The 26,930-nt window shown below is 39.0% G+C and overlaps 1 protein-coding gene across 1 annotated transcript in view; it reads right to left on the bottom strand.

Annotated features, from left to right (window-relative positions):
• LOC124279515 (unconventional myosin-VIIa-like) overlaps nt 1-26,930 on the bottom strand; it is a 754,149-nt gene that overhangs the window by 50,424 nt on the left and 676,795 nt on the right. The window contains exon 39 of the mRNA XM_046715341.1: nt 19,619-19,686. Within this exon, the coding sequence (XP_046571297.1) occupies nt 19,619-19,686 (68 nt within the window). The remainder of the gene's footprint in view (nt 1-19,618; nt 19,687-26,930) is intronic.

The following is a 26,930-nucleotide window of genomic DNA, read 5'->3' as shown; positions in this document are numbered from 1 at the left end:
CGGCTCTGCTAAATAGGTGTGTCTGCGACCCTCCTATCTCTGAGTCCACAATATTAAATATGGATTTAATCTGTCCAGGAGTCCGAAGGGGTCCAGATCGTCCAGTTGTACATTCACGAAGACCTGTAGTGGGCGTAGTTGTAGACTCCCTCTGCGTGTCATGTCTTGTGCTGACGTTAGAAGAACCAACAGACTCTGCCACTTCGTAGTAATAACGGAGAAAGTAGTGCTTGAGATACAAGGACTTGTATCTATATCCTACGATCTTGAAACCCTTGCCGTGTCCGTAAGGGAAATGAAGCGATGTCCGACTCTGTGACTGCTATCGTTGGGAAGTCTATATAAAGTCGTCTGGCTGCCGCCACCTTAGTCCGACCAACTTATGTAGCTGCAAGTCGTCTGAAGAATCGTCTTCAATGATGACAGGGAAGGTCTGTAACCTCATGAAGGCAGCCAAATCATGTAGGTCCCGTCTAACTGGACTGTAATTGAGGCCTTCCTCGCCTTCGCTGACATGTTGTTGTCACTTGTAACCCATTTCTTGACCTGTGAACTACGTCCGACCTCTGCGCAGGGCGTTGTCTCTCGTGGTCCAATCAAAATCAAGCATTTTGATTCCTTTGGCTTGCCGCGCTGTGACGTCACCGGTGTAGCAGGAAAAAGGTCCTTGTAGAATTTAGTGCCGCCGTTGATATCTGATCAATTGTCGGTCTTGTCCGTAGCCTTCCGAAGTTACACGAGTGACCACGTGTATCGAGGGTTGAATGGTAAATGCACGAAATATTTCGCCGCGTAATACCGATGTGGGTAGGCTGTTTTCCTGGCTGCTGTGACTGTTACTTCAGTCCTGAAGATAATGCCGTCGACCACGTGTATCGAGGGTTGAATGGTAAACGCGCGAAATATTTCGTCGCGTAAAAAAGGAAAAAGATCCTTGTAGAATTTAGTGCCGCCGTTGATATCTGATCAATTGTCGGTCTTGTCCGTAGCCTTCCGAAGTTACACGAGTGACCACGTGTATCGAGGGTTGAATGGTAAATGCACGAAATATTTCGCCGCGTAATACCGATGTGGGTAGGCTGTTTTCCTGGCTGCTGTGACTGTTACTTCAGTCCTGAAGATAATGCCGTCGCCCTTTATACAGATGATCAACTGAAATCTTCACATTGTCAGCTTGTATACTGCATACATCAATGAAGCGTCGTAATTGTATAATTAATGCTGAACTTTGTTGTAAATTCTACTCAGGGAATCGTTGACGAGTATGTATTTTCCTAGCCATAGCAAGGCTGCTGTTGAACCACGCCAGTGAGAATATCTGCAGATCTGTACGAAAGTGAAGATCTTCTATATGGCCATGAGTCTTCTAATGTAGATATATCAATCTAAGTGAATCCCGTCCTGGATTCAGTCTGAAGATCCGTGCCGGTGATGAAGTCGGACAAGAGTTCCTCTCTTGAACTGTGTTACATGTCCTTCAGTCTGTGTACCGACGAAGATCTTTCCCTTCTAGGGTGACAATACCTCGTGTCCTGGTTGAATAACCTTGAAGATCTGCGTAGCGATCTGCGTGGTGGTCGGCGTGGTGTGACTGTATGGCTCCTTGCGTGTAGGTAATCGTCTTGTAGTCCGGGATTGCCTTCCTGGCAATATATTCCGAAATGGTGATTCCCGTGATGATCTGCGAGGCGTCATTGATGCCCTTGATGTAGGTAGTCGGCCTGAAGATCCTTTATTAGGTTCATCATCTGTTGACAGTCTCTGAAGATAGCGCCATCCTTCGCGCAAGTTGTAGACGACATTTAGCGTTCTGTTAAGAAGCTAAGTACTGCGACGTCTCTGCCTTGTAGATGGCCTGAGGGAATGCCTTCGCGCAGGCTCGGTGATGGCATGCAGCGTCCAGTTGTACATTCACGAAGACCTGTAGTGGGCGTAGTTGTAGACTCCCTCTGCGTGTCATGTCTTGTGCTGACGTGAGAGGAACCAACAGACTCTGCCACTTCGTAGTAATAACGGAGAAAGTAGTGCTTGAGATACAAGGACTTGTATCTATATCCTACGATCTTGAAACCCTTGCCGTGTCCGTAAGGGAAATGAAGCGATGTCCGACTCTGTGACTGCGAATGCCTTCGCGCAGGCTCGGTGATGGCATGCAGCATTCTGTTGAGAATCTAAGTACTGCGGCGTCTCTACGTTGTAGATGGCCTGCGCAAATGCCTTCGCGCAGGCTTGTTGACGGCATGTAGCGTTCAGTTGAGAGACTAAGTACTGCGATGTCTCTGCTTCGCTGGGGATCTGCGTGGAGACCTGCGTGATGACCTGCGTGGAGACCTGCGTGAAGACCTTCGTGGAGACCTGCGTGGAGATCGGCGTGAGGAGTGGCCCGGCGAACTGCGTGTGTAGGGTGACCTGCGCGGAGATGAGCGCAAATGTCTCGGCGAATCCCTCGACGATCTGCATGATGCGGAAGCTGTCTTGGATACTGTATCTGAAGTCCTTCACGAATGCTTTTGCGAACGCTGATCATCTGATTCCGCATCTGGGGGAATGGCGACTGGTCCTTCGCGAACGCTGGTCGTCCGATTCTGTATCCGGGGATGGGTGATTCCTCCTTCCCGAATGCCTTCGCAAACGCTGAAATCTGATTCCGCATCTGGGGAATGGCGATTGGTCCTTCGCGAACGCTGGTCGTCTGATTCTGTATCCGGGGATGGGCGATTCCTCCTTCGCGAACGCCATCGCGAATGCTGATCGTCCGATGATCGTCCGAGTCCGCCACAGGGGATGGTTGAGTCGACCTTCGCGCAGGCTGGTCCGGGAGTGTAGTTCTGCTGGCAGAAGTCACGTTGATGGAGGGCCCTTCAGAGATGACGTCTGCATTGGAGCCTTCGCGAAGGCTCGGTACCTGGGCTGGCTGTACTTCTTTTCCAGGCCGTAACGCTGCTCCATCATCTCCATGATCTGTTGGGAGAACTGCTGCATGAAGTCGCCCGGGTTGAAGGTCTGCGGTTGTACTGGCGCTGCCCTTTCTGCGGTGATAGCGACGGGGCCCACTGGACGGTCATCTGTTGTCAACGTTGATACCTCCGGTTGAGTAGAGATCTGCGCTGACGTCACCGTAGCTGAGACCGGTCGTTTCTTGGGATGAACCTCTGGGATGATGATCGGTTGATCATCGGAGAGTCCCTGTTCCGTCATCGGGACAATCTCGGCAGAGAAAGTCCTTGTAGTCTGCGCAGACGTCCCCGTAGAGTTGGTCGTCATCTGCGGGGTGTGTAGCCTTCTCTGGGTAGAGGATGGCTTCTATTCATCGTCTGCGATGATTGTAGAACTGCCCTCTCTGCGTTGATAGCGATATGGTCCAGGGATCGCTCATCTGTTGCCCTCGGACTGCGTGCTGTATCACTGGATGATCAGCAGCGACTCATCATGAAGTCATCTCACTGCCATCGGGATGATGTCTGTGAGGCTTCATTCTGCGTAGAGGATGGCTTCTTCTTCTACGTCTGCGTTGAGGGGTTGTCCGATGTAGAAGCCAACGTCTTCGAAGTAATGGCGGACAACATCCCACGCCCATCCTCCGAGGACACCTCCGGCAGGTCACTTGATGGTAGTAAGTCGTCTAACAGCAGTAGACAGCTCGTGAGGGACTCAGCCAGTTTATCCATGACTTGGAAAGTCACCTGGATTTGTCGGTAGTACATCTAAGTACAGAGAAAAATTATTTATTATATTGAATTTCTATTAAATGCTGATAAAGATTACAGCTATAGCTGGAAGTACATGTTGTTGTGCAGCTAGGGCACAGTCAATGCGGGTTTGCAGCAGCGAACCTAAACCTACAACGAAAATAGGTTTCCATGAAATGTAAACAACTGAACAAACACGGACAATTCCGTGAATAAACAGTGCTAAATACGATTAAATATCAAACCATATTGTTGAAGAATACTAACTAAACCTCTATAAAAGTAGAATAGAGGAGAATAACTAAGTAATTAAAGGATATAGTGCCGTATAGGAGACACAGGCGCTCTCACAACCTGCCCACAGGGCGAAGAAGGAGAGAGTGCGGCATGTGAGGACGGTGGCGCCACAGTTTCCCGCCTTTACAGCTGGAGAGATAACTCTTGGGAGGAGTGATTTTAGGTCTGTTCTTTATTGAAGGGAGCTTCAATAGGAGATACAAGTGTTCCACTAACGTTCGCAAGAGGAAGGAGACAAGCATTAAGCATGAGTCAGGATAAGGAAAAATAATATGGTTTTAAACATGGGTTGGTTAAAATATACAATAACAATAACCATTTACTACACCACATCTATATTAAATTCAAAATCTCTAATACTCTTTACCTATTTCATATTTTTTTTTACATTTTTAATTCGGCATCCCATTCAAATTCCCTTAACACTCAGTTGTTGGGTGTTTTTTGGGGGTAGTAAAACCACTCTTTCAAAATTTCAATTTTTTGTTCCCCTCATTTCTTAGTAAGTGTACTACCCCATCGCCGAAATACCTTAGTTGTGCTTGTGACATTAAATAAAGCAAATAACTACTACTACCTTACTCCAAATGACACACCCCTTCATCATTAATAATTGGGCTGTTTATTCTACAGGGCAAAAAATCATTTCCCACGCTGTCTACAATATTTTTGTTGGCAGTTTGGGATGTAGGCAGTTTGGAACTGTAGGCAGTATGGGACCTAACCGTGTGTACAGCACTAATTAGCCTCGCAACAGTGAGCCGAGCAATCAGCAAGGGTTTAGAGGTGTTGAGTAGTGAAGTGTCTCTCAGGCTGAATGAGTTAATCGCTCTGATCAGTGCCCCTTTAATGGTTCAATCGTTTCTTAGGAGTATCTATGACACATGCTAGATTAAGGCACATTATGGGCAATTGGTAACCATGACAAACATGCCATGAAAGAAGCTCCACTGACTTTCAATCTGGTGAGCGAAAATAAATTTCTTAACTGACAAATGATTATGAAGCTTTATGGGCATACAACGTTTAAATCTTTCCTAATGTGTAAACGCAGGGATAGAATGCAATTTTTAAAGTGGCACTGATCCAGAGCGATTAATGGTTCTCACCAACAGCCTAATTTACGAAACCTAGCTGCAAGCTTGTCAGTACCTGCTCCCTTGACCGTGACGGACACAAGGACTGGGCTACTGTCCACCTTAGCAGAATTTCTTCAACCTAAACAGTTACGAAGGGTGGATGCCCATCCCATTATTTGAAAATATCATCAGTATTGCTTGTCTGATTGTAAAAAAAGCATCCCAGCAGTGTATAAATAGGCTTTTCGGATTTTCTAATGCCTGGATGGTATAGTGACTGATCCAATTTGATCCTATTTCTGTGTTTTTTACCTCGATATTTAATCATGTCATGTAAAACAATGATGTCTATTACCTATGATATTAAAAACACACATTTGATTTATTTGAATCTGTAAACTAAACAACCCCACTTTGCCATTGCTAGAAAAATCTGAAAATTTACTTTAATAAATAGGTGTTTCAATCACTCAGACCTCGTTAATACGAACACTTTGGTTTTTAAAAAAAACGTTCAGATAGTGAAAAGTTCGGACTGCTGAAACCACAGTATATGCACCGAGTTACTTCCCCTTGATATCTTTCCTTACTATCGAGACTCTGAGGTCATAGATGAAGCCTATGTTTATGAAGGAAATTATAACGTCCAGATAAACCACGAAAGAAGCAAAAACTATGGCGATTTTTTTACATTTGTGACATGTCATAACATGCCCGTGCCTTTTTCTTTTACATTTTCATTTTTACGTCATCAGAAAATTATTATAAAAAGATTTCTTAAATAATATGTATGGTTGCCTATTTCCCGATATCTGTGGCTTTCCGCTCGGTAACATGACATAACAACAGAAAATACCTCTGTTTTCGAAGCGTCGTATGAATAACATGGGAGGCGAATCGTTTGATGTCGGGTATCGTTCGAAAGCTCTGAACATCAACAACATCACTGAACCCTTGCCGAGAGTATGTTCACAGTTGTAAGAAGCGATTTTATTGGATAAAAATTGGTTTCTAATGACGCTTTTTCGCCACAGTCTGCTATAAGGGTCGTGATTGGTCAAAATCAGACACGTGACCTAAGGCAGCCAATCATATTACGGCAATGGATACCGTCCTCGTAAACGAAAACTTCTAGATTTAGACGAAAGTTTTGGGTAAAATAATGCTATTTTGAACATATTAAGCAAGAAATCGCTACCCATACGTAAAACATGGAACTTATTGGACATATCGTGCTAGGTTATGACCTGTGACAAAAATGCTTCATGTATATATTTTGTTGATTTTATTCATTAGTTTATTCAATTTATTTAATGAATTCCTCGAAACATCGTTACTATGCTCTTTGACAATGTTATTGTGGACCCGCTGCCGAAGCATGTGTCCGAGAATTGTTGTTTTCAATAACATTGCGAAAAATAGTTTATAAGTTTAATTCGTGTTGAAACGGTACCGAGCATATATTTCTGGATTGAAGTCTTTCCCAAAACAGCGTGGTCGTCGAAATTTCCCTATCACTTATGATAAAGGGATCAAAGGGATGAGTCGCTAAGTCACTAAACAAACAACGTGTCACTTTGGGTGGACAAGTCAGCAGCGCGGTCAACTTCAATCGTTCGGATTAACGCAGCTGTTTACAACTTAATTAGTCCAATCCGTTCCGACTGACCAGCGTTCGGAGGCGGAAACTGAATTCATTGGACTACCGAGGTGTCAATTATATACAATACCGTATTTTCTGCACTATTACCCGCATCTTTTTCCCTCTAAAACTGCGGGTTATGCGGCAGTGCGGGTTATAATCCAGAGCGGGTTATGTGTGGATTTTACACGGAGAAAACAAGAGTTTTTAAGGAAGTGTATAAAATACCCTGAGAATGTAGTCGTTGTATGTGCTATTTATAACGTGACTTTCAATTTCAGGTATGGACAAATCGAGCGGTGTATCAATAATATGACAGTAGATTTGATTTATGAATAAAACAATCCTGCTTGTAACTGTTGTGAAAATGTTCAAAGAGCATACAATGCCGTCCGGTAATTCCGCACGCTTCAACACATCAATCGCAACACTGGCTGGGACGCTCGCCATAATGTCGGACGTGTGCAAAAGGGAAAACTTTTTGTCGTTAATTACGTGAATCAGCAATGCTAATACATACTTTATTGACTGCAAAAGTTTATAAATGGTACTGTGAATTTACTTCCGTGATTATTTCATTTCTAAAACGTATAAAAATAGCAATCGACATTTTGCCATGGAGGTGTTGGTTTCTTGTATGAATATTCATCAGGTCACCATGAACTTGTCGCGACATGTTGGTGGGTGTGGCAGGTATTGTTTCTACTGGCTTAATTTGTGTGGGTGTGGTATTTTCAGCCAATCACTTGTCTATACCAAATTCATGGCGGGAAACCCTGACTGATTGGCACGTGGTAGGTCGCAGTACACACTCGGTATGCGAAGTTTATCATTTATTTTGTAATAACGACAATGGATTATTTTATTATTCAGAAGAAATCATGATGATTTATCCCAAAGATTATTAAAGTTATCTGAAACACGAATTTACTACAATGTTGTCCATTCAGTGCGGTCTACTTCTAAAATGGCGACGCCGACGATCCGTAAAGCCACACGATGTTCAATCGGTCAACGACACTAATAGTGACAATTTATTACTACAAATAATATGGAAAAAAAGATATAACAAAGAAGAAGGATAACAAATTATAATGATTTTGAAAACTTCTTGAAGGCAACTCCCAATAAAGGTACGCTAGATCCTGGCTACTGAAAGATAGTCCGCGTCTTACTTTTAATTTTACACTGAATCGCACAAAAGGTTGCGGGTAATAGTAAGGTGCGGGTTATGTGTAGACTGTGGTGCTGAGAGTAACTCCAAAACTGGGGTGCAGGTAATATTCAGGAGCGGGTAATGGTGCAGAAAATACGGTATATAGGGAGATGATTTGGTGCCCAGTGAGTAGCGTTCGGAAGTCGGTGGATTCGGATTAACGAGGACCGGATTACCGCGGCCTGACTGTATACAGTTTTTAACTTTAGTACACAGCAAATGCTTATATGTATTCTTATGCAAGAAAGAAGTTCCGTTCTTATCCTCAAAACAGTGTCGGCCCATAAGTTTTTTCACGCAATTAAAATTGCATGCAATATAGCGATTACTACTCCATTGCTGTAACCCGTGTTTGATGGTATAAACCTACACATGTTAGTTGGCATCATTCACTTGATGGTCAGTTAATGAATTTATAACAGTTATAATTAGTGGTAACACCCAACAAAGGTTCCCATTTGGCATTTCTCGCATCTGTAAATACTCAACATTAAGGTTTGATGTGGCAAATGTATTACATGTTATGTATTATTACGCATGGAAGTGCAGCAAGAGGAATTATCAGCTGAGTTACAAAAACAAACATCGATCAAAGGATAAACTGATAAGACGCTGATTGATTCATCACTTTTATCCTGCACAGCAGATTTGTCAAAAGGTAGTGTTTGTGTATGTAGATTTACTAATACACCCTGTCGTAAAGTGCCTGTGTAAAAAAAATGTCCTTCCTTCAAAGGATTAACCGCCAATACGTTCATTGATTGCTCATTATTGGCTAAATAAATTACTTTTTAAAAGAATGGCAGACATCATGCAATTAGTTGCCAGGTGTGCTATCTTGGGTGACCAATGAGACTATATACACCCATGTGAAGAACATGAAACAAAATAATACTTTTACACATATTAGACTATTAAAAGACACACGACATGGAACAAGATTCTTTGTTAGCTGTAGATGAATGGCATATCGTTCCTTCATGTGGATATTGATGGATACATTTCTCGAACAAGGTAATAGCCTGACATTGTTGCTATAACTTTAGTCTGTTTTGATTTTAATATTTGCATTTTGCTTTTATTCATTTGTTGTAGCATTCAACAGAATAAAAAAAAATTCGCCGTGAAGTGTAATGAGACAGACAACATACACTAGGTCGCACTTTGTGTGAAATATGATTCACGTTGGCAATCTATAAAATATCTAGATATTACAGTCATGTTATAAATTCACTATAAGTATAAGCAGATCATGTGCTTTTTATCAAGTTTCAAAATGCATACACATATGATAATAAACTTATTGGGATTATAAGACAAAATATGAAGACGTACATTGACTTCATTATTTTTCAGTCCCAACATTTTTTACCACTGGTAGATGGTTAAACTTCAAAATGTTTTCATTCAATATTATAATAATGAAGATGGAAATATTATCGAGTAAAATAGATTTCATCTTTGTTGATCAATCTATACTTATACTATCAATTACGCATGTGGGTGGCACAGCAGAGGTCATGAACCAGTCAAGAATTCTGGGATATCATCCGGGTACTCATAGGAGAAAAAACAACAAAAGCAACAACCAGTCCAGGGAAATTGCTCTGGATCAGTGCCCCTTTAAGGGTGCCATAAGTAGATAAGGCAGATAATTTTAACACATTAAGCCCGAGAGCCACCTCACTACTGAACACCTGGAACCCCTCGCTGATTGCCCACTCGCTGTGCCGAGACTAATTAGTGCTAATCACACCTGATTTCCCTGGCAGGTTTCGGGGATGACAGGAAACTGTCTAGTCGTACAAACATGTCCTGATTGTTTAATTGTGTCATAAAGATATGTGTTGAAAGAAAGCAGGTGTGAATACATATCGTGTATTGCAAAGTTTTATGTAATTTTATTGCAAGTTTCTCTTGTAGACCTTTAGCGGCTTGTACATTTATATTTTATCACAATATGCATGTATTCTTTGTATGTAAGAGATGAGACACACATATACAAATTCTCTCTCTCATATCATTGTGTGATTTTTAATTTTACAAAACATCTATGACAATGACATGTAAAGAAGAATTTACCTACATACTTTATAATCTCTGACGAAACATTTCTAGTGTATACGAATTATTTTAATGAAAGTACTATTACATTACGCTAGTCTGTAACTAACATAGAGCACATTCATAGCTTGGCACTTTGTTTCATCTAGATTTAATGCAGAAAACATACATGACCATACAAACAGACATATAAAAAGTGTATACTACATATTCCTTGCATAGACATAAAACAAAGAGTAACGTGATAGGTCGTTATCAAATTTCCTGAATAGAACGTTAGGTATCTCAACTGTTCAATATAGTGGCTGGTCATATGTTATCTGTGACCAATCGTATCATGAGATACCTGTCACAGAGAAAAGGACAGGTGGGCGTGGGCAAAATTTCTGAAGAGCACGTTTGGTCACTCAACATCTTGGATAGAGATTGATTATTGGCTATATCGTTGACCAGTCAATATGCTGGGTTTCGGCTTTATCAACTCAAGCTATCATGTAACAGTTTGTGTCTTGTAAACATACACACTGGTAACGATGTATGAAATATACACATGACAAATAGGAGTAGATAGACACTTTGGCGAGTTTATTTGTCCTCATTTTAGTGTTTTTCGATAAGTAAAAACAAAGCGATTGAAATCCAACCATTGAGTAGAGATAGTATTTTCATATACATACGCACACAACTAGTAAAAGATAATGGTTTCTGTACATGTAGATATAATCTTCCCCTTGATACGAATGAATATCCAAACTAAAGTACACGTATTACAGAATTCACGAAGTGATTCTATGTTGAATTATTATAGTGTATAAACTTGCAGTTGAGTGAGTGAGTTAAAATTTTACATCGCATCAGCAGTATTACTTGCAGTTGAATCCCCACCCCCAAATATTTATGAAGGTGGGCATGCCTATATTTATCACTGGAAAAAAAATCCACATTTACAAGCTTGGAAATGTCTTGGAAAGATGATGTTTCTAAGACATTTCCAATTTTGGAAAGATGATGTTTCCAAGACATTTCCAAATTTGGAAAGATGATGTTTCCAAAAATTTCCAATTTTGGAAATATCCGCAAGGGGAGATAGCTGGTGGGTGATGGTAAATGATTGTTCTGCATGGGCTAATTGCTATAGTGGCATGGGGGCGGCATGAGTGTTTCATGGGGGCGTTAAGGCGACTGGCGGTAGTCTTTGATGTTTGGTGTTGTTTTAGTAATGATTGTTTAAGGGATTAACGAAAGGATTATCGACTTGATTAGTTGAAATTGCAGTGGTGAACACATTCTAAATGTTCAATGTTTTGGATGAAAAATGAATTTTGTCACGTTTAGTTTAAGTATGTGTCATCGTAAGCTTATATCTAGTAAGTGAGAGTTAATGTCGAACAAGGGCCACTGACCCGTTATACAATTATAAAGATGACAATACAATCCTGCGCCATATATAACATTAAGCTGTATGCTAACATGTACAATGTCTCATTTAATCTTATACTCTATATTCAAAAACTTCGCTCTTTTTGTCAATGCAAGAAATATAAACTTAGCAAGATTGTTAACAGTTGTAGAATTGCAAGACAATAATAAGTTGATAAATTTAGTTTCACATGGATTATTTATGTAGTATTGTGGGAGCAGGCTGTTTCTCAGATCACAGTAAAATAAACATTCAATAAAGAATTGGTACTCTGATTCAATGGTAAGTACAATACACAGAGGGCAGAATCGCTCATGTTGTTTTATATTTACTTTTCGCCCATATTCCAACATTAAAGGATGGTCTGAACAACTAAACTTACTCAAAGCAAAACGAATCGTTCCGTTGCCGTCAATCGTTGCATTGCCCTCCTAGGGGGTCGAGTGATGGTGTCACCATCCACTAATTTCCACCGGACCCCGTAGTTCGTGCTAAATGGGTTATGTTTGTGAGTGCGAAGCGAGCGTTGTGGAAGCTTGGAACGATATCTTAAATGTGTTCAGATCGCTTCGCGGAAGTTAAAGAATCAAAACTACTTACTAGTTGTAGTACAATATATATATGATTGATGACCAAAAAGATTTTCCATGACACAACTTGAAGCATAACGACTTCTTTCTCGGGAAAAATGGTTGTGGTGGAAGTGACAATAATATTGTAAGTAGTTTTATATTGACACCCACCTCGCTTCCACGAGAGAAATTGTTATGTTATAAGATATGCCATGCAAAATCCTATTGGACATCTATCAAATACATATTTTACTACCAGTAGAAAGTAGTTTTGATTTTGTCACTTGGTGAAAACAAACCTAAATAGCATTTATTCTCAGACTGGCGGATGTTCGCGACAGGGCGCCGCCATTTTTAATAATCGTAACATCACGGGCTAAAGTCTGTTTAAGAATTAATGAGATTATGGTTTGTTTTCATCAAGTTAGAAAATCAAAACTACTTTCTACTAGTAGTTAAATATGTATTTGAATCATGGTCAACAGGATTTGGCATGACACAAATTGTAACATAACGATTTCTTCCTCGGAAGCGAGGTGGGGGTCGAAGTGACAATACTGCGTAACCGTAACCGAGATGAGCGAGGCTGATCATAGTTTTCACTATCACTAGCGGCTGGCTCGAACAAATAAAGGCCCAGCGACACTAGGCAATTACGACAGAATCGTCCATGAAAACAAGTTGTAACTCGGAAGGGGAGCAGGACAAAAGCCACCCGGACAAATGCCACCCAGTTATTTTACCATTACAGAGAGGACAATTACCACCCATATTGATTTAATGTTGATTTTGTTTTAAAATTATGTAGACTTTGATGAATAATTTGGTTTCTTAAAAAAATATATTCACTTTGATAAAAAAGTTGATTTTCTTGTAAAATTTTGATTTCATAGTAATGTTGACTTTTTAAAAATGTTATTATGTTGGTGGTTTTTATTTTTATTTGGGTGGCATTTGTCCTAGGTGGCATTTGTCCGGGTGGCATTTGTCCTAGGCCCACTCGGAGGCTAGGCAAAGCAGGTGACAACATTAAATGACAGCAGATTGTGAGAACATATAGCTTACATTCTTCACAACAATTGTCACGATTTCTGTTCCTGCTGAGCTGTAGGCTCGTTCGATATCTCGCGATGTCATTATTGCGATAATGCACCGAGGAGATCATCAAAGGAGTGGATTGCTTAAAGGTCACATGCAACCAAAATAATTACAACACAGTTATCACTTATTTATGACATATAATATACATTGCTGATTATGAAAAAACATATAAACAAAATTAAAAGCGTACAATCGCAAATCAAAAGTGCAATATTTTGTACTTGGGTTTACTTCCCTAGAAACGAAGCAGCCGGGATACCGAACCCAGTCAGAGCGGGTGGGTGTGCACTCAAGTGTAACGGCTGGTTCATTTGCGGCTCATTGTGTGTGTATATATAGAGATGTTAGTTTTGTAAATACGGAGTCGTACCGGGAAGGCTAAAATTTATTTTTCATATGTCCCGGGAAGGCTAAAATGTATATTTCGGATTTCTAATTAGGGGAGTACCGCCAAAGCTAAAGATACGGTGCCGGGAAGCATAATCCATGACGGGAGTAGATACATTTCTTTTCAAAACATTGTTATAATAGAGTATTTATCAGAACAGAAAAGAACATAGACTTTATTAAGACTTGAACCAGTCTTCTATTCGATTAAGATTTAAAGATAAACAATGGACACATATTATTTCTTCCCTAGGTACATTATGGTATCTTCCAACTTCAATATGTAGCAGGCATCTTTATCTTCTTCGCTTGATTAGACCTGTATTTAAGTGGCGTTTTTATTTCAGATGTATTTAATTCGAAAAACATTGCTATAATATTTAAGTTGCAAACTGACACCGAACTATCATACACATATTCGTGATGGCAGGGGCGCAGGTTAGAGTTAACTTAATCCTATAGGGCCTTGTGAACAACATCATCGGGGACATTGCTTACACAGACCACGTGTCTGAACTTCTCAAATTGTCTTAAGCTCGACGTAGATTGACAGAAATGTGATTTACTATGGATAATGACAATTAAATGTCGAATTCAAGAAAATGTATACTGAAAATGAAAATGTATAGCTGTATTAATATTTTTGTATGTGCCCAAATTAAAGAGCATCCACGTTAATCCTGTTTTCTTTGTAATTTGTCAGAGCCTCCGAGTGAGGGGCCCCGTGTTCATTTAACCATAACATTGCATTGCAAGTACCGGGAAGGCTACGATCATTGAACCGAGAAGCATCACGATTTTAGCCTTCCCGGCAATGAACCGTAAATACATGCTCATTTTCATGTGTATAACAATTTGCAATCAACAGACATCATAACATGTCATGTGTACAAGTATCACACCTGCCTGTCTGTGTAATTACATAATGTGACAGAGACCGAACTCGGGCCATAAATCTATGCGTTTTGTTTATGGTGTATGGCCTGATAGGTGTTAAGTTCAAATTGCATGTGGACAGTGATCGAAGTTGTGTACTGAATATTGTCATTAGCAGACAGGCAGGCAGACACATAGGTGTCACTAAAACAGACATTGAGTTTTGTCTGTGACAACGACATATCTGTGTCACAGTTAGATATTCTGTCAACGCTAAATAATGACATTGCTTTTAAGTATCGAACTGAGAAAGTGACTCGGTAAGAAGAACGTGTAGTGAAATAGACAAATGAAATTATTTTAACAGTTAAATCGGTAATCTACTGTAATAACATAAAAAGCTCGCGCCTGTGAAATATCAACAAAACATTAAAAAAAATTAGCTCACACCAAAGCCATCAACGTATATTCACCGGACAACACGCTGCGCGAACCTATTTCACTGCGTATGTGCTATGAGTGCAGCCCAGCTGTTGAAACCACTTTTCCCCCAAGCGCTGGGGGAAAATTAGTGAATCGTTTGAACTCCGATTTCGCGGGTTTTTTTTCATCGCATTATTTTTCAACTTTATAAGCTGAATTTGCATTTTTAATGATTTGTTTCGTTAAGTCCATACCGAAAGGTATCAGAATCTGCAAAGTTGTGTTTTACGTTGCATGTGACCTTTAACATAACGTTAGGAATACTTCTTACCATCTTTTTAAAAAATATTCGTTATTTTTGTTACAATCTATTTGAGATTTGATTTTCCTTGACTTCGTTGTGTACTGGTCCGTGGTTGTGGTCTCCAGGAATTGTAGACATTATGTCGTTTAATGTTGAGACTGTTGCTCTGCAGTCTTTCTGACTGCATCTCCATGAGATCCATTCTCTCCTTCTCTTTTGTTCAGAATGAACATATACCGGTAACCATTTACACATAGATATCTTCAACCACGAAAAGTAGGAAGAAACTTCTAGTCTAACTGTGCATTTACCATAACTGAATTTGTGGAAATAATGGTGAAAACTGTCATTTCCAAAATTCTTATAGCAAGTTTCTGCAAGAAAATGAATAACTCACAACTTATGAATCAAGTGAACTAATTTATAAATCAAAGTGACCGTGTGAACTCACTAACATGGATTCAATCTCATACTGGTAGTCTGGTATACATGTCTTATTTCTTTCCTTGAGTGAACACGTTTTTTCATCTTGTAGAATCCCTTAAAACAACACCATTGTCAAAACATCAAACATCAAACGATTTTTACCTTGACCCAAATGTCTAACCTACCCTTTATCTCGATAATGATACAAGAATGAATATGGGAACCCTTCTCTATGCATCGACAAGAATACCTGTCAAACAAGCATGGAGTTGCTATTGGCGTGGCGTTGTGTTCTCATTGCAGGTTTTAACATTTTCAAACGTATATAATTGTCACCACAGCGACAAACCTATTTTACAGTTTAGTAGAAAACTTAACAGAAGCATCCAACCTGACCTTACAATGAGCGGTGTGATAATTCAAGACATAGATAATCACAAGCATCTAGCCTTGACCCTTCAAAATAACTGTAACTGGGATATTAACATAAAGTCTATTGGCTGGCTTATTATGAAATTAATGTCTTGTCTAAACTGGAATCTTTCAAATGTATATTTGTCTCTGGAATCATCTGTGAGCTTGTGGGCTGATTTCTCTTGATCTATAATGATCGTACTTCTTGTAAATGATTAAATTAATCTAGATACAGTATGATTCAGTAGAAAGGGAATTCATTTGAGTATTTGCTTCAATCCGCATGTTGGACAACACAACCAATTTTCTATTGACAAGTTCATGAGATTTTCGTGAATACGCCAATTGCATAACACCGTTATTGAGCACAAACTCAAATGGCCTCTCCCTTGTGACAGGTGTTAATTGGAGAATGTATTCTACTACGGTTAGTTCCCATGAAGCAGAATTGTAAAAACATAGGGTGATTACCTCCAAGACCTGGTGATCTCGAACAAAGGCCAGTTAATGTTTTAACAGGCACAAGGTTGATACGAAAAGTTGAAGGGGTAAAGAAATGAAATAAGCCTAAAGTGATATTTGACATTTTCATGACATAATATATTTGGTGTTGCCACAATTAATCATCACAAGATGAAACATATCATGTGAAATATATCTCAACTATCATTTGGAGGGCCTTTTCAACGATCTTCTTAAATCTGCCATGCCAACACCCCAAGTAATAATAAGATACATAATTTTCAAATCATGTATGACCTATTTCAACTTATTACTGACCCTCGAAGGTCACCCAAAACTCTAGCACTTTGTTAGATATTAGTAGATTAGTAGATTAATCAATAACTTTGGCGAGACGTAGAACGTTATCATCCCCGTAGACGTTGAGTGAACACATGAATCAGTATCATTATAATCTCAGTGAGCTAAACTCAGTAAATTAACTCAGTAAATTCGATCATATTTCAAAACAAGTTCAGAATTTTATAGCACCCAGTGTCTTAATCCCGTATAACAACACCGACGCAACATGAACGAGATTATACTGTAATAACAAAATCCTACTTCACGGGAATACCCCATTACGCCATGGCACGGGTTCACTTTTATGGCATGTAATACACTCAGTCAGTCAGTATATCTGGTACACTGTTATATATTCCATATAGCGTAGGTGTATGGAATTTGTATTCATACGAATATTGAGAATGGGGGGAAAATTAAACATATTTGCACTTTTGTGGATAACAACTAAAACATACTAAATAGAACAGTCAATATCAATTGTTGACACATAGAACAAGAAGAATGCAGATGAGTGAAGTTAAACTAATATATAGAATTGGTTCCTAGTTGGTCGCATAGGACGCCGAATAGTAAACACTTACTCTAAACATAATCCCAACTTTAAAAAATGTATCTTCATTTCACGCGTGAGACGCAGTTGCATTGATATCAAGCACAAAGGGATAATATGAAAATATGGCTTATTCCTGCAGTTTTCATGAATAAATATGTCACATGCAAGATACATTATGTATTTCAACAATAAGAACTCTAACAGATCAAAAGATTCGTGAAATAGTTCAGTCTATACACTCATGGGCCAGGGATCCTTGGGAAAAAAGAGAAATTGAAAGAAGTAGTGGTAAAATCCTTCCTAAATTTCCAAAAAAATTCCAAGCCTTGGAAACATCATCTTTCCAATTTTGGAAATTTTTGGAAATATGATATTTCCAAATTGGAAATTTTGGGAATTCACCATTTTTTTTCTTGTGTATACTGAATGCAAACGAGGTTCATAAGATTACAGATGTGCATGCATGCATAAACATTAGAAAGAGGGGCGTGACTCCATAAAGCAAGTTGTCCAATGATATAACAGTGCACCTGTTAATTTACACCTGTCACTGGACAAACCTTTCAACAAGGACGTAACTACATATGCATTCTACCGGAGGCTGTTATTTCAAGGTCGCAAGACGTGTTCAATTATCTCATTACTGTAATCTGATTGAATGATTATACGCATGTGTATCGATACCGTAGCTGATATGCTATCCAGCTTTTATTGACGATGGATCAATAGAGACTGAGTTCATTGATACACGTGATAATTACACCGGATTTGATAATAACAGAGATCAAATACAAATGTTTTACACAATGCTCATGTAAATTGCATAGAAAACTGACAATTCAAATCAAATGAAACTTTCAAAAGCTTGAACAAAAATGCTTGAAATACCTTTGTATGATTTACATGTAATAACTTATGATATTACTTCTGTCTATGTGTGAGAAAGTTTTGAATTACCAACTTACTGTGTTTTGTAACAAACGTAGTAAAATATTTCATTGTTGTAATAACACTGACATATATATATTCAATGCAAAGGCGCGACTTATCACTTTATACTCGATTAGGTAACATTATCAACTTTAGATTATGGAAAATAACTAGTTACAATTTAGTAAGCTTCAAATTAGTAAGTTAATTTATGTCTAATCTATTCGAGCTTGGATGTATAATTATTTGTGTTTATACATTATGTTTCATTACATACATAATAATACCTAAAAAGTCAATTCAAACTATTCTATTGTGTTTGAATTCTTTGTATGTCCTTGAAATTTCGTATATTGTTTCCTATTTATTAAGAAGTTGAAGAAAATATAATCTTCAGTAACCTCTAAACCATTACATCTAAATCAATCAATGTGCATACGAAGTATTTTAGTATCAATTCCCAATGAAGAGTACCAGACACTTACCTCTGTAAAAACATCATAATCCCCTTTCTATGGTGATGATTAGCAATTGCTATCAAAACACTTTAAATACTTCTTCTGATTGACACTAAAGGTAGCATCTCTCGTAAGAAAAGCTAATATTTGCTCAGTACTACTAAATTGGTTGAAATAATAGGTACAGTTCGATTTCTAAAAGTACAACACACATGTGCGTCTCTCACTGAATAAGAGGTGCTATCTGTTGACGAATATATGTGGCTCTCGCTGTGAGAAACTGCCAATTACCTGCCCCATAAACACGTCACTCGCTGTGAGGAGCTGATTAATTGCGTCATATATGCGGCTCTCGGCCTTAATGAGTTAATCAATTAAACTGGAGTGCATGATTTCCTGAATCCTATAAGACTGCAAGAATAGTTATGCTTCATTTGTCCTGGTTCAATAATCTAACCCAGAAACTATGTTATCCAGAACAGGATTTCCTATCATGTGCACTAATATTCAAAATTGCTCCGCCCATGTTAAACTATGACACTGAGATTGCCATCAATAATTAGTTTGATGGGGTGCAAAAAACACAGGTTTTGAATAAATTGAATGAGTTAAATTTATCGCACTTCCCATTAAAGGAATCCTGTTGAATATTATTTGTATAATTTAAGGTGTGCCGCCATGGCATTGAGAAATATTTCCTGTGTCCCATTTCACTATATACTGTGCCATGGGACACAAATAAAGCACTATTTCCATCACTTAAATGTGACTTTCATAAGGGAATGTGCTCAAGAACCTTGGAAACTCACATCAAATTTCTTCATTTCCTGAATAATAATAAAAAGACACCAGTTTATCTCATGTGTGAATGGTTTCCTATAGTCTCACAAAGAAATATTTAATGGTTTGTTTGGGTGTGAGATAACAACATTAAATGCTGCTCGACTACACTGGCCCTACCTGTAGTCAATCTCTCCACTCCTCATGTCTTCTATCTCTGACTGCACTTTCAATGCACACAGGTGAATCTAAAACAAAATTTAAGGAACATTTATTAACAATCAAACTAAGAAAATGCAAACGCTAATATGTTCAAGAATGGTTGCTTAGAGGAACAAGACATACATGCAATTGACATTTAACATTGTAGTATTTGATAAAGGTGAGTGAGTGTGTTTAGTTTTAAGCCACACTCAGCAATATTCCAGCTATATGGCTGCAGTCTGTAAATAATCAAATCTGTACCAGACAATCCAGCACGAGCATCGATCAACGCAATTGGGATATGATGGCATGTGTCTACCAAGTCAGATAGCCTGACCACGTGATCCCGTTTGTCGCCTCTTCCGACAAGCATGGGTTACTGCAAATCAAGGGAAGAAAATGATGATTTTAAGGGGGGTCACCCATTTTGTTCTGGCGAGCTAGGGGGGTCATCAATTTTGTACAAACGTACTGGTGTGTGTGTGTGTGTGTGTGTGTGTGTGGGGGTCATCAATTTTGTTCATAGAAATATGTTTAAAATTATGCTTAGAAATTATGGGTAGGGAAGGGGGGTTCATTGATTTTGTACATGACATGCAGGGGGGTCACTTATTTGTACATAAATTTTAGGGGGGTAATTCACTTTGTACAATAAAAATTAACTAAGAGAGAGGTTTATTACAAAATGTGTTAAAAAACCTTATACTGTATATTCTTTAGCAAATCTTTTCAAGAATACTAATGTAGACACTATAAAATCTGTTGCCTTGTATCTATTTTATGCTAAAAGGATTATTACAAACACACTTGAATGATCATTGTGCCCCTGACTACACTGGAATTTCCTTTTGAATGTATTTTGGGCCTACAGCCTTTTACTGGAAATAAACTCTGTCTGTCTGTCTGTCTGTCTGTCTGTCTATATGCCAGTAGCAATATGTCATTCAAACACTAGAAATTGCATAATGGACATCAAGTGAGTTGTCATTATTCTTGTCAAGATTTCTAATCACTTGTGTCAAACTAGGCATTGGTAGGTACTGCAGCAAGTCAAGACAGATGCCACCCATGCAACACAGTTTCTTTATTTTGTGCTGACTGCAATGAAGGCTGACATAACACAGTATGTGCATGGATATGTTTTACCACAGTAATTCTCACATCAACAGCCCTTGTCTTGCATTCCAATCGCTAAAATATTGTCATTTTACATTAAAAAATACACTTCATCCAAACACAAACTATCTGTTGCCATGGTGACCATTGTTGTAGTGGAAACACAGCAAGCTCTTAAATCATGCATACCTGGTCTGCAATATGATCTGGGACACAAAGGGAGACAAGTCTGCAAATGCTTTCTCACTTCTTTATGACCATCAACGACTATCACAGTGGTTTGGGTAGGTAATGATAAGGAGAGGAATACAACTGACAACAAGCCATCAGTGGATGGATTATCAAACATGGCAAGACTGAAAAATATAATATATGCCATGTTTTGTTGATACATATTGACCAGTTCATGTGTTACACTCCAGGAATGAAGCCCACCTCTCCCTTTTGAGACTAAGACCAAATTATTTCCATGGAAATCGAGAAAAATAAAAATGCCAAAAATGTGTAAATAGCAATAGGCACCATTTTAGTTTCCGTTTCTGTTATTTACAGATGGATGGACAGACAGATGGAAGGTGTTGACTATATCCCCCCGCATTATATGCCGTAAGGATAAAAAACAAGTATGCTACAAGTCACAATCAGCAAAGTGCTATCGTGGACAATCCGCTGCAGCGGTTGCACAAGTCATGCACATTAATAAATGCTATTATCTTACCTTTCATGTAAACACTGTAATCTGATTGGACAATGCAGATTTTACAAAAATCTGTATAACTGGAAAATATATGCCCTGACAGCAGTGTATTTGCCTAACTCGGGTATGAGATTACTTCTCACTGGGTTATAGGGTTCGCATCAGTTAAGGGAAACATAGGTTTATACAGTTATGAGTTAAGAAGTAAAAAATAAGCGTCTGCTGTAGGTTACCTGGAAACAATGGCCACCAAATGCTTTGCTTCGCATTCAGAAGAAGACATATCAGCCAAAAGTTCCAAACTAATCACAGAAAACATCAAGAAAGCAAATAATGAGTCAGGAAAACTTTTTAAACAATATGTGGCAGAAAAGGAACATGCATAAATTTGGAAATATTGGATGCCATGGCTTAAGCCGAGATGCTTAGTCATTTCTACATATCAGAACTCAAACCAGTGACCAATACAAGACATCAATTTTGGAGACTATTCGGCACAGTCTCAACAGATACTTGAAATCTCCGCCATATAATAGAGACTTTGACATAATAAAGGATGATCGATTCAACAATGTCAACGAGTCTTTTAAAACAGCAATGCTCGAGCTGAAGGCTGCTGGTAAAGGTGAGACAAAACACAAAGAAGTGATCTCTGGTTCTGATCAAGTGAAACTTTATTCGTCTGTGCACTTGAACACTCAGACACCATATGGATTGGCTAACAAGGTCCAGTTTGACATCAGACTCTACCGTTTTTGGCAAGGTTTTGAAATCATGGAAAAAATGATGAATACAACATTCATAGCAAACACTGATTCTGATACTGGTCTCTGTTACGTACAGAGAAATGTTGGAGCACTGACCAAACCACAGGGATGATAAGGATTTATACAAATAAAGCCATGACAAAGAATACATGAAACATTTTTGATTGCAATACAAGATTGGGCAATTAGGGGGGGCTGATTGCCAATGACTCTTGGGCTAAGTGGTAACATGCTTTATTACCCACGAGGTCAAGGTATTGGTAGTTGCATACTTATCTCGTACGTCACACGAGTGTCGTATCGTGTTGACCTGTGTCGTAACGACTTGACCTGAGATTCTAACGATTTGATTGGAAAACCGATGACCTCTCAGTTAGGTCACATTCTGATGTATTTATTTTTTCATTCATAACAAACACGTGAATTCATTCATTTTACAACTTAAAAGCATTGTGGGAATGTAAACATTGCGAACGTTGCCTTGTGGCTGTTTAATTGTGAGTCGAACTGAATCATATTAAACAAAAAACATAAACGCAATGTTTCCACCAGTGGTGTTAGCCGAATGAAGCAACTGGAAGCCAAGAAACGAGGTGCTACGGAGTAGTTTACTGTTGGAGGCTGTACGAGGCGATGACAACAGACATGCATCGTACGTCGGTTACCATGGCAGTGACGTCATTACAGTGTGACGTCATGAAAATATTGTACTACAGTACAAAACCTCTTTATGAAACCGGTATCAGTTTGAAACCCAAAACATAACAAAAATACGCTATTTTGTCAATTTAATGCATGTAAGACGTGGGTAATAAATAAAATACCACGCTCGGTCTCATTACATACGAATTATACGAAACTCGTGACCTTCCTATGTTATCTCACCTCGCTTTCGCTCGGTCAGATACCATAGGAAGGACACTCGTTTCGTATAATTCGTATGTAATGAGACCTCGTGTAGTATTCTCTATGTATGTGTCCCAGGGCTACCCTTAGCATAGCGGGTACTTACTCTTTTGGGGGGACCAAAACAGTTTCTGCTGTGGGATAATGTTTTGAGACCCAGTCAGCAATCAGTCCCCAATGGTATTAATAATAACTGGTGTGAATAAACGTAATACATGATATACCCTTGTGTCATGTAAGTTCGATCACTTAAGAACTGTCGCTGCATTTTCAAAGTTATATTAATATAATCTTATTTTCAAATCTCTTATCTTTAAACTTGTTTATTTATGTCAAACATTTCCAAAATCCAGGTATTTTTAATGCTTTTCACAATCGCGGCATGCCCGCCCTCTCACTGTCAACACAAGTGACCCAGAAAGCTACGTCACACAAGTTCGATCATATGATTGGCTGGTTTGACGGGCACCAAACCTCAAAATGTCGACAAACACCACGAACTGGCTTGCAGAAACGTAAATGTGTTCTGTACTGACATGTAGGGTGGGTACATTGTGCCCAGGTTGTATTCATCAATGAGGCAATAGGTCGAACCTCATTAGGTACAAATTGATGGACATTCTCAACAAGAGTCATCAGAAGATGACATATCCCCCCGGCCCCCACATCTTTGAAAGAACAAATCATCGGACAGTTACTTAAAGTCCAGCTTGATTTTACACTAAGTGCAAATCGTTTCCATGGAAATGATGAAAAACATAAATGACAAAAATCTGCAAATAGCAAAAGGCACCACTTCAAGATCTGACTCACATAGCTGCCAAGTTTTACTGAAAGATATAAAGAAGTTTTTGAAACGAAACCCACCCCTCCCTTTTGAGACTAAGTCTAAATCGTTTCCATGGAAACCTAGAAAAATAAAAAAGACAAAAATCTGTAAATAGCAAAAGGCACCACTTCAAGATCTGCCTCACATATCTGCCAAGTTTTGCTGAAAGATATTAAGAAGTTTTTGAGTTGTGCTCCGGAAACGAAACCTACCCCTCCCTTTTGAGACTAAGTCCGAATTGTTTCCATGGAAATCGGGGAAAAATAAAAATGACAAAAATCTGTAAATAGCAAAAGGCACCACTTAAGGTTCTGTTTGATATATCTACCAAGTTTTGTTGAAAAATATTTAACGGTTCTTGAGTTGTGCTCCGGAAACGAAGCCCACCCCTCACTTTTGAGACTAAGTTCCATTTGTTTCCATGGAAACCGGGAAAAAAAAAAATGACAAAAATCTGCAAATAGCAAAATGCACCACTTAAGGTTCTGTTTGATATATCTACCAAGTCTTGTTGAAAAATATTGAACGGTTCTTGAGTTATGCTCCGGAAACGAAGCCCATCCCTCTTTAAGACTAAGTCCAAAACGTTTCCATGGAAACCGAGAAAAATAAAAATTACAATAATCTGTAAATAGCAAAAGGCACCACCTTAGATTATGTTTGACACATGTACCATTTTTTGTTGAAAAATATCGAACGGTCTTTGAGTTATGCTCCGGAAACAAAATGATTACGGACGGACGGACAGACGGCAAAGGCGACGACTATATCCCCCCGGATTACATGCCGTGGGGATAAAAAGCATTAAGTTTTCTATAAGAAATGGCCCTTTCTTGTTTCCAAAGTATTTAAGGATTGACTGTGTATTTCTTTCGTTGCATTGAGGTATGAAACTAAAAACCAATGTGCAAACTGTATGAATCCGCATAGCGGATTCTTACAAAAGTTTGCACATTGGTTTTTAGTTTCATACCTCAATGCAACGAAAGAAATACACAGTCAATCCTTATAATTAAATTCAACAACAAATACTATAGGCTTTCAACAATATTTTATTTAAACAATCAAATTAATCGAAACATATCTTTGTTACCACCGATTAACATTTTCGGTGTAAGAATTCGGTAATGGCGTGACATGACTCAGGTGACTCATTTACGTAAAATGACACGCCTACCAAACCATTAGCCAATCAGCATAGAGCACCCCAAACAGCTGTCAATCAACCAAGCTAACATCGGGTTGCGAATCAGAAGCGAACAACACAACGTGGCGCTGCGTTCGATAACGACAAAGTTTCAAGTTCAAACATTTGAATTATTACCAGCGAACTGAAAGACACAGTTTGAAAAGTCAGAATTGGAAATGAAGCCCGATGACATGAAGTTAGTGGAACTGAGATTGTTAGTGGCAGCAGTATTTGCGCAAGTGGAAAGGGGCTGTGATGTGACTGGGATTGCGATGCCATGAACTGATGTTCCAACGCGTCGCATGCTCTTGTCGGCGTTACAATGGCGGAAAGCGTCTCGCTAATTCTTAGTTTTTGAGTAGTCGTTATTGTGGCGACTATAACTCACGCGACGAACTTTCATTCCTATGGCCACTCATTAATATTATGTGACGAAGTTCAAAGCCAGCGTCACTCATGGCTTGGATTGCTGTGGCGCGAAGGCAATGAGCAGTGTATGACTGACTACATTGGGCATTGCGACATATGTCAGACATGAAACGAGTGAACTGGTATTTTTGACTGGGGTTGCTGTATACCAAATGTTGTGTGCGTCTGGAGAACTAAGTGCATCTTTATTACAGTCGCGAAAAAGTTATCCGGCATTTGGGTCACTTTGTCAAGGAGCTGGCGGTGCATTGACCGGACATTGGTTTATATCATTCATTCGCGTACATTCGTTTGTCGCTTTGCGCTTCATCGCTGCTGAGACCACCCTGGATGTTTTTGTTTCGCTTTAGGTGGGACAGTGGGACATATTCAACATTGCTATCATCTACCGCAAATTCAAAGGATGTGGGCGTAAGCTGCTGGTGAAATTCAAGACCACGACTTACAAAATGGATGGCCAAGTCGTACCATACTTTGTACCGGAGGATAACAGGATTGGATGTCGAATGCAGATAAGTGCTAATTTTCATCAGATCACTTGTTTCAATGATTGATTTATGTTGTGTGGGAAGTGACAAGCCATGTTGTACATTGTACTTTAATTTAGCATCAAGCATATCATTTGCAGACTTAAACTGCTTATCTCTTACAATGTCAATATCTCTCCCGATATCATTTAAGTGTCCTTTCAGGGCAGAACGAACATTTTTTAAAGTGTTCTTGTGATACTCGGCAGCATGTGCAGCCGGCATATTTTCACATCTTGTTTCCTGGTTTTTAGGCTGTGCCTTAGTGTAGAAAAATCTCAACTTTGTGTTAAGTTCCTATGGTGTAATTGTTGAAAAATCCACAGTCCTCTCCTCGCTCTCGAACGACCAATCTAAATAAACAGAACGAAAACAATATCTAGAAACCTGACTATGACAGACCCAACTATGTAAACTTTGAACTAGGTAACTTTATAGCAAATCATTTTTCTCGGTTAGATCTACATAATTTAATCTCATTCTGATAATTGTTCCATTTTTAAAAATACAACTTTGTGCTGATGAACTGTGTTTCGCTTTGAGAAAATATCGTGGGATGGAATTTGAAAATAATATTTATATGAATTGTGTATATCTACCTTGGAATAGTTTAACACCCCATTTTGTGTTTCTTTTGTGGATGTTGATTGTCTGTAGTCGTCCATTCGAAGTAAATCATTATTTGATAAGCGTTTGAAACGATGTGTTTGGGATGGCTTATCATCGACTTGCATTGCACCACGTCATCTCGCGGATTTGCCGATGTTTTTGTAGATCTGGTTGATGCTGTTATCTCTAACAAACTTTCAATTTCTTCCAGGTCTAAAT

Source organism: Haliotis rubra, unplaced genomic scaffold (assembly GCF_003918875.1).
Source record: "Haliotis rubra isolate DU_JTF1 unplaced genomic scaffold, ASM391887v1 Scf251, whole genome shotgun sequence".
Lineage (NCBI taxonomy): Eukaryota > Metazoa > Mollusca > Gastropoda > Lepetellida > Haliotidae > Haliotis > Haliotis rubra.
The sequence above is the reverse complement of the archived record's forward strand: the minus strand, read 5'-3'. Positions and strand labels throughout refer to the sequence as shown.